Here is an 8,781-nt window from a genome sequence, read left to right as displayed (position 1 = left end):
ACCGTAGCAGGAATATTTTACATGCAGTCTGAACCTAAAAGGAGTTAGTGCCAAGCCAAAGAGGTGTAGAGAAAAGTGAAAGAAAAAGTTAACGCTAACAATTGGGTGGCTACAAGTTATACATAAAGGAAAAGAGATAGGAACTGAGTTGTGCAGTCTTACAGATGACAATGGGAAGTCTGAAACAAGAGAACAAGAAGCAACTAATGAAGAGATCAGAAGAGGAAAGCAACACAGCCACACCAGAGAGGAAGAAAGATTACTAACGGAGATGTAAAGAGAGGGATCTGAAATGATAGAGAGTAAACCATAACACTCCACAATCAGGGTCTGAACACTGAGGAAAACGGAATAAAAAATAATATTACAAAAAAGATAAAAGTATAATGGGAAAGATAGAGTTGCCTGTAGTGATGCAGATGGATCTATTGGATTTGAAATGTTCAGAAGAATTGCAGATATATTTTTAAATCATAAATTTACATCCCAATAAATTATTTCATCTATTAGGATTTCTGGCTTTGTATTTCAAAGACAGTTACTGTTAAAAAACAAGTGTTACAATTTAACAAGCTGTCACTTAAAACACTAAGTATTAGAATATAGACTAGATCGGGGTAGGCAATGTTTTTTGGCAGGAGTGCTGAAAAAAACAATGCCTACCTTGGAAGGTGCCAGAGCGCAGGCATGCCAGAAAAACAAAACAAGGGCAGGAAATACATGGCAGGATGCCCTGCTTGTGCCCCTTGCCCCACACCCAAAGCCCCTGCCCCCCAGCATGGGCTCTGTGGCTGTCAGCAGCTACCCTGGCTCTGGGTAGCTGCCGGAGCCCAGGCTGCTTCTAGCAGGGCTTGCAGCATCCCAGCTGCCTGCTGGGAGCAGCCTGGGCTCCCAGTTGGCAGCAGCTACCCAGAGCTGGGACCAGCTGCAGCTGGGAGGCTGCAAATACCTGTGCCATGCTCCAGAGCCCAAACATCGGCTCTGTACCAGCGCAAGCACATGCGCCTCAGAGCGGGCAGTGGGGGAAGGGCCTGAGGCAGCGCAACCCCAGTGTCTCCCCCACTCCCAGCACAGAGCTGGTGACTAGGCTCTGAAGCCCAGTGCAGCTGTTTGTACCCAGCCTGGGCTCTGGGCAGCTGCCACAAGCAGCCCCAGCATCAGCTCCATGCTGGCAGTGACTGCGCATGCACCTCGGGGCAGACAGCAGAGCTCACAGCTGGGAGCAGCCTGGGCTCCGTCGCTGGCAGCAGCTACCCAGAGCTGGGGCCAGCCGTGACATGCCGAGCAAAATGGCCTTGCATGCTGTGCTCAGCACACATGCCAGAGGTTGCTGACCCCTAGACTAGATGGTTCAGGGAGCTGTAAATTGAATATAGAGCCTTTTGTTTCTCAGATGAATGTTACCAATCCAACTTAGGACAGGCAGGCTGTCCAGTGACCTCTGTGAAGTGAGTTGGCATCCTCTGGATAGATATGGATCAAAGGCAACATTGTACACTGACATCTTTGAGGAATAGACAAACCCAAAACAACTGACAGAAGACTTCCTTTAAATTAACATGTATAACAGCTGTTCATGATCTGCTCTCACAATTGGTCTACTTCATTAGTAGGATTTTTTTTATTTAAGTCAACAAACAACAGGATATATACCTTACATCATTCAGTAACCATTTCTAGGAGCTCATTTGAGCATTGGATTAACTGCTTAAAAGTCAGGTAAGTTTTGATGAGAACGATCAACAAGGTTTTTATCACGAGTTGGATAATGATACCAGGGCCCATCTCCCCTCGCTCTCATTAGTTTGCGTGCCTCCGCCTCCTGCAGCCTACAAGAAACAGAAAATGAGTCACACTCCATCCGTACTATTTGCTACCATAAAATAGCCTATGGCTGGTTCTTCTTAACTTTCATATCAAAGCAGCTGTGCCCACTAGCACTGGGGCTGTATTTGGTCACATATACTCTACCAGACCACTGAAATTTATGCAAAATAAGCAATATTAAAAATATCAAGCCTAAACCTTAGACTGTTTTCAAGGAACCAACTAAGGAGTAATAAAAAAAATCCTTTGATGAGATTTCTAAGCACAGCCTCCTTCCTAACCACAAACTGAAATCCTTACCAAATACCTTCCAGCCAAAAAGCTGGTAAGTCCAACATGAGGGTAGGAGGGCTTGATCAAAAACCTTAGTTGTTCTTCTGTTCCCAGTAACAGGTTGCCCAACAAGAGCAGCGTGAAGTTGCACAGGAATTGACAACGTCACTGGTGCCAAGACTCCACATAGCAGCCATGAATGTCCTTGTTTTTCTTGATCATACTGTGCAGCTGCTTGGCTAAGCCATGAGCATTAGGCACAGAATGTGCCTGTCTCCTGACTCAGGAGGACAGAACTGTTATGGGTGGCATTTGGTTTCTGATTGAGACGTTATGGTTGCAATCATTTACTATAACTAAAAAGCTCAATTCTGCATAAATGGACAGTGACAACCCCATGTTTGGTAGGAGAAACATCTCATGTACCTTTGGATTTTTCATCACAGTCATATGTAGCCATACATTCAATTTAAATGGAAAATTCTTCTACTTTATCCCAATTGCTACAATGGTTCTATTGCCTCTGTTAAAAGCTAGTTCATACTACCCATCTGTTTTACCTGAGTTCAGCTTTGTGATATTCGATTTCAATCAAGCTCATCATTTTCTCATACTTCTTTTCAGGGGAGTCTACGACATAACAAGCCAACCATCTCGTTATAGGGTGCTGGAAAATATAGAAATGAAAATGTCAGACAATTCATATACTTACCACTTAAGAAACACACATAGGTCAGAACCATCACGAAATCTGACTGCAAGTGGCTGCAGTCCTACAAACATACCACTTAAATACTATGAGCAGTCACACTGATTTCTGAGGGACTACTAACAATAGCATAGTCTAGAACATGAATGGCTCTTTGCAGAATCTGAGTCTCAGGAAAAAGAAAAGCCATCTGCTTGTCATTTTGCTATTATCCAAGATCACATTTGCTTATCCTGCAGTAGGTTAATAGAAAGTAGAAAATAAATCAAGACCTAAGCAAACAATTGCTGAAATGGAATTACTCAAATGCTACCAAGATCATATGAGCTCCAAACTTATTCCCGTCACATACACTTTACCCAATACACTGCTTGCATATGGAGGTCTTTATGGAAATTTTCAAGCCAAGTGGCAACTGAAGTAGTCGCACAGAGGTCTGTGCATTACTCTATTTGATCACTAAAGATCAATCCATAGCTACATCAAGAAACCAATCAGTTTGAAAATAAATAATGTGCCAGGAACCAATAGAGATGCAATTCCCAGCTTTCTGATGGGAGCTGTTTCTACTTGTTTCTAGCTCCGAAATGTTTTGCGATACAGCACTTTGAACCACAGCTACTAGGGGTGCTGATTTCTGACTATTTTAGGACTTGAGTGGGTAAAAAAAATCATTTAAAATATATATGATCGGATGACCTGGAGCTCAAGAGGAAAGGGTGCTTGGCTGGGGACCAAACTACTTTTGATTACAGCTTAAAGAGAGGCCTTTAGGTGCACAACTTCTTGTAATGCCTTGACGGACTTCCTCATGCATACAGGTTAGCTGCATCTGTTTCTATTAGGATTCCAAAAAACACACAATTTCTATATGAGGACCCAGGATTTGCTGAACTGGACAGCAGATTAAGATAACAAAATTCAGCTACAACTGTACTGTACACTGGCAAGATCCTTGCAATGGAGTCCCAATCTCATTAGCATATCCAACATCTTAAATACATTCCACTAAACTGCTGTTATGATAAAAAGCATCACTGAAACAGACATATCCCTTTCAACATTATACTCACTTTGAAGTATTCCCAGGGCTCTGGAGCATAACCTTCTGGAATCTCTGCAAGTTCAGCTTCACCTGCCAAGACAAGATGGAGAGAGGTTTAATATTATCAACTTATTAAAAGGAAAAAACAACAACCGTTTTCTTTCCTTTAAATAGTAATGACTAAATAAACATTTCATGCACACAGGACTTAAAGGACATCAATTAGAAATGCTTCCCTTTAAAAAAAAAAAAAAAAAAAAAAAAAAAAGGAGAGCCAGAAGTAATACTAAGCAATATACAACACAAAAAGAAAAACTGGCTATGCAAAAGGAGTGAAACTTTAGTGTAAAAAATACCTGTTCTCACAAACTAAACGATATGGAAAAAAATAAGAGGAAAAAAAAAATCTCTTTTAATTGAAACATTATTTAATTGAAACATTAATTAGAGATCTAACCCAGTAAATAGCAGGTCTTATGAAATTAAGAGGATCAAATAAAAGATCTGATGTGAACAATTACTGAGCTATAAAATGCAGAAAACCTTCATAAACAAATGGAGAAAGAAATGCTGGGTCAGCTAAAGACCACTCTTCTACAGTATATTTTTACTTATATCCACAGTTATCAAGCTAATTTTACTGGTCAGCCTTCTAAGTCATCATCACTGGAAGATGATCCTGCACACCATCCCATCTGCTCCATTTTAAGTATTCAATACAAAGCTTAAGTATCCCAGAAGGGCTTACCAATGAAGATGTTGATATATGTTACAAATAAAGCTGTTGGGATTCCAGTTAACAGTATATAGAATCGCTGTTTTGGGAGAGGAAAGGAAATGCACCAAATCAGTGACAGAAACACAGAACACCAGTATTCCCACAAACTTATTTCTTTAACAAGCCTCTCACCTGTATAGAAATACTAATATTGGAACTCCCTGTATGATTATAAAGATGGTTTACTTTTCAGTGCTTAATACTTTGTGGAAGTAGATAATTATGCACCCTAAGTATGCTTCAAACCCCATGTGATGCAGGCAGTAATCTCTCTTTTATAGTCTAACTAATGGAGAAACAGAGAAGCTTAGTGACTAGCCAAGGTCAAGTCAGTTTCAGAGCTGGAAATGCAACATCTAGTCCTCAGTCCTAATCTCCTATTCCAGCTCCTAGATCAGTGGTTCTCAACCTTTTTAGATACAAGGTGCTCCCTGGAAAATGCCAGTTCCTAGCTTTTACTCATTTCTTGATTAAGGAAAAATAACAGACCAATTCTGCTCCAAAGAACTCAAAAACCACAACAGGTCAGAATGTTTTTTTAACACTATGGATTCCTGTTTGAAATCCATAGTGTCCTAGGCTGCAGGCAAGAAAGCCAGTCACTGAAAATGTAAATTGAGGCATCAAGCAGGGAGAGACAAGCTGGGCAGGAGGGGGATGTAGCAGGTAAAAGTGGAGAGGTACCTGGGGAGCCAGATGTCAGGCAGGTTATAGTGTGTCATAAATCCAATGTCTGTACTAAGTCCATGAGTTTTTACATCTAGATCACTTCACACAGAGCCTTATATGTTGTTTTTACGTTCCTCTCCCACAGAACTGCAATTGGAAGGGAACTCGGGGAAAGACTGTAGTCACTGGCCAGCTACAGATGTCAATATCTTCCCCCTCTTCTCAGTTTCTGTTTGCTGCAGGCCTGCCTTCTGAATCTCTGAACCTTTTCCGAATCGATACGGATTCACTGATTCAGCTGCCAAATCAGGCTGACTCTTCTCCGAATCAAATCAGGGACCGAAACTTTGCACAACCCTATTAACTAACTGTAATGACACATTAATTAAGGGTGCACCGATAAAGATGTTCTAGGTCAATACTGATAGCCGATTAGTAACCAACCATATCGGCCAATGCTGATCCAATAACTGATTTATTCCAGTTAACTGGGCAGGTTGAGGAGCAGGAAAGAACCACGGGCGACTAATCCAGGGGGTGTAAAGTGGTAGGGGTGGCTTGCCACCACTGTGCACACCCCCAGGGGAGGCATGAGGTGGGGGTATGTGCACCCTCAGATTTGTGAGCTGGGAGGATGCAGGCTGCCCGTTACAGGCTCAGGGCTCTCCGCTCTGCCCTCAGGAGCCACACACTGCCTGCGCACTCGGCAGCAATGGAGGCAATGAGTTGTGGCTCCCACTGCCAGGTGGGCAGGGGGCATGTGGCCAGCACTGGGCTCCCTGAGCAAAGGCAGTAGAGCAGAGAACCCCAAGCCCACAGCAGTCAGCTCGCATCCGCCCTCACCCTGCTCAGCTCTGCTCCACTTAAAAGCATCTCCAAGTTTAAAAATGGTGGTAGCAGTGCTTGAACTAAAGTTAATTTAATGTGGGCTCAGAGCTCTCCATCTTGCTACCTTTGCCCCAGGAGCCACATGCCAGCCACGCACCCCCAGCCTGCCTGGCAGCAGGGTTATAACTTACCACCCCCACAGCTGCTGGACGGACAGGGGGCACAAGCTGATGAAGGGCTCCCGAGAAAAAGGCAGCAGAAGCAGAGAGCTCCAAGCCCACAGTGAACAGCCCGCATCTGCCCCATGCACAAATCTGGGGGGCACATGCCCCCCTGGGGGGGGTCCATGAAGCGGTGGGGAGCCACCCCTCCCCCACACAACACCTGGACAAGCTGCCTGTGGCTCCATCCTGCTCCCCACCCTGGCCCCAGGTCCCATGCACCGCCCTGGCTAGGCAGCGCCCCCAGCCCCACTCCCTCCCACCTTGGGGACGTCAATCTGCCTCCCTCCCCCACATTGGCCCTCACCTCCAGAGACTTACCTGCAAACAGCTGCTCCCTGTGCTTCCTGGCTGTGCTCTAGGGCACATGCACATGTGCAGTCGCACACATGCACGCAGCAGCCCCTGCGTCTGGCTCCTGGAAGCCCCAAGCAGGACCCCTTAAAGGCTAAAATACTGCCTGCCTGCAAGGGGAAACCCTCCATTTTCCGAAGGAACCCAGGCATCCTGGGCCCCGGTCCCATTGGGGAGAGGAAAGCCAGGTGTCCAGGACCCTGGCCAGAAGGTGTAATTATCAGTAAGCATTATCGATTACAATGGCAAAGAAAAGGAGATAGCCAATAATGTAAATTTCCCTTTTATCGGCACTGATCTGATAGGCAACCAATCTATCAGTGTTCCTTTAACAGTAAGTTTACTGAAAATAACTTACAATACATACTAACAGTACTGGGCCGGGGCCCACAATGGCAATGGTGCCGGCTGGGGTCAGGCCTGCCGGCAGCACATGGCCAGGCCCAAGGCCTGCGGAGGCAGTGGTGCCAGCTGGGGCTGCTGGTGGCACGTGGCCAGCAGCGTGGGGTTGGGGCCAAGGGCTCTTACCTGGCTGAGGCTGGTGGTGTCCTGGGGCTGGGGTCCAGCGGTGGCAGGGGTCAGCAGCAGCACAAGGTTATTCCCAAGCAGCCATGTGCTGCCTAATCTGGGCATGCCTCTTCCCACCCCTTGCCAATAAAAACCATGCGACGTGCCATGCTGGGCACGCGTGCCATAGGTTGCCAACACCTGATCTATACCGACATGCTATACATGCCTGCGATCTAGGAAAATTCAAGGGATATTAACACGACGGACAGCCATCGCCACCATGAACACACGGCTGACGTGACCTTTTTGCCTCGTCTTCCATTTGGCTTGTCCCCCAAAGACACAAGGCCAGGAACTCTTTTTCCACATGGATAACAGTTAAAAGTCACCGAGGACCCTAGCCCCGATAAGTCTCACCAAGGGAATAATCACGTTCCCTCGCCATAAAATACAGCCAGCTATTTACACACGAGATTTCTATTACTCTGAGCCCCAACCGCCCCAATCTAAAATATAGATATATTTTAAAAACTCACCAGCAAGCGAAAAAAACGCTTGTCGTAGTAGGAGGACGACCTGATATAAAACATCTTTTTCTCCTCACTGCTGTATCGGACCGGAGCTGCAAAATGAAGCAGGGTCATAGCATCACAAACTTTCACATTCAAGGGCCGGGCGCCGCAGGGGCGTCCGATGTGCGGCCCACGCTGGGCCATGCCCTGCGAGCGACCCCCAGCCCTGCGGCTGCCGGCGAGAGGGCTAGGGGAGCCCTGGGCCTACGTGGGCCTGCAGGGAGGAGGATCCCACCCCTCAATGTCAAGGTCACCCCGGGAGAGGTCATTCCCCCCCAGCCCGTACCGCTGAGGCCGCCGGCATTGCCGCGGGGCACGGGCAGGGGCGGGCGGCCGCAGCCCAGCACCCAGCGCACCCCGAGCGCCCCCGCGGCCCGCCGGAGCAGGCTCATAGCCACCATGCCTGAACCTGGCAGCGGGGCGGGGCCGCTGCCCGCTTAGTGCCGAGCGGGACGAAGCCACGGCGCCGCCATCTTGGAGTCGGGCACGTCCTCCAAGGGCAGTCCTTCCGGGCGGCGCGGGGCATTGTGGGGGCTCCGGGATGGCGGCGGCAGTGGCTGCGCTGTGCCGGCACCTCACGGGCGCCTTGCGGGTGTCGGCGGCGCTGCGGGCCCGGCCGAGCCCCGGGTAGGCCTCGTCGGGCGCGGGGGCTCCTGGTGGGAGGCGGGACAGGGCGGCACGTGGTGCGTCCCATGCTTTCTTCTCTTCCTTTGCAGTCCCGCTCTGAGTCCGCTGCCGCGGAGCGTCCTGCAGGGAGCGCGCAGGTGTCTACACGCCACGTCGTGCCGCAGGGGGCTGGAAGAGTTTTTTGACGACGAGAAAAACTGGGGAGAATTAAGAGTCAAATCCGGTGAGGTGTATTCCAGCCTTTGATGCATTTCTGTCAACCAACATAGATGTTTGCGGGCTGGGTTTTTTTACATCAGGATCTTCCAGTGTCAACCCCCCCCTTCTCCCCCCACCCCCAACACACACTGCAAATTAGCAGTACTGAG

The 8,781-nt window shown here is 47.7% G+C and overlaps 2 protein-coding genes across 2 annotated transcripts in view; one reads left to right on the top strand and one right to left on the bottom strand.

Moving 5' to 3' along the window:
- Nucleotides 1-1,597: 1,597 nt before the first annotated feature.
- Nucleotides 1,598-8,202, bottom strand: NDUFB5 (NADH:ubiquinone oxidoreductase subunit B5). The gene is made up of 6 exons (XM_019503342.1): nt 8,073-8,202; nt 7,751-7,836; nt 4,603-4,669; nt 3,883-3,944; nt 2,661-2,767; nt 1,598-1,829 (listed from the first exon to the last, which is right to left on the bottom strand). The coding sequence occupies exons 1-6, from the start codon at nt 8,185-8,187 to the stop codon at nt 1,709-1,711; spliced, it is 558 nt and encodes a 185-aa protein (XP_019358887.1). The 5' UTR covers nt 8,188-8,202; the 3' UTR covers nt 1,598-1,708.
- Nucleotides 8,203-8,303: 101 nt separating this feature from the next.
- The window catches only part of MRPL47 (mitochondrial ribosomal protein L47), a 15,396-nt gene continuing 14,918 nt past the window's right edge, over nt 8,304-8,781 (top strand). The window contains exons 1-2 of the mRNA XM_019503341.1: nt 8,304-8,413; nt 8,503-8,636. Coding sequence (XP_019358886.1) covers nt 8,328-8,413; nt 8,503-8,636 — 220 coding nt within the window. The 5' untranslated portion in view covers nt 8,304-8,327. The remainder of the gene's footprint in view (nt 8,414-8,502; nt 8,637-8,781) is intronic.

The sequence above is a fragment of the Gavialis gangeticus genome, unplaced genomic scaffold (genome assembly GCF_001723915.1).
Source record: "Gavialis gangeticus isolate Ggan-Ray unplaced genomic scaffold, GavGan_comp1, whole genome shotgun sequence".
NCBI classification, from domain to species: domain Eukaryota; kingdom Metazoa; phylum Chordata; order Crocodylia; family Gavialidae; genus Gavialis; species Gavialis gangeticus.
Note: the sequence above shows the minus strand (reverse complement) of the source record. Positions and strands in the feature narration are given on the sequence as shown.

Bases quoted from the DNA above. Each gene is read 5' to 3' on its own strand.
- NDUFB5 (XM_019503342.1), bottom strand. From the start codon at position 8,187: ATGGTGGCTATGAGCCTGCTCCGGCGGGCCGCGGGGGCGCTCGGGGTG. The intron at 4,670-7,750 runs GTGAGTTTTTAA...CTCCCAAAACAG, and splicing joins AGCGTTTTTTTCGCTTGCTG to CGATTCTATATACTGTTAAC. The intron at 2,768-3,882 runs GTGAGTATAATG...TATATTTTCCAG, and splicing joins AGCCCTGGGAATACTTCAAA to CACCCTATAACGAGATGGTT.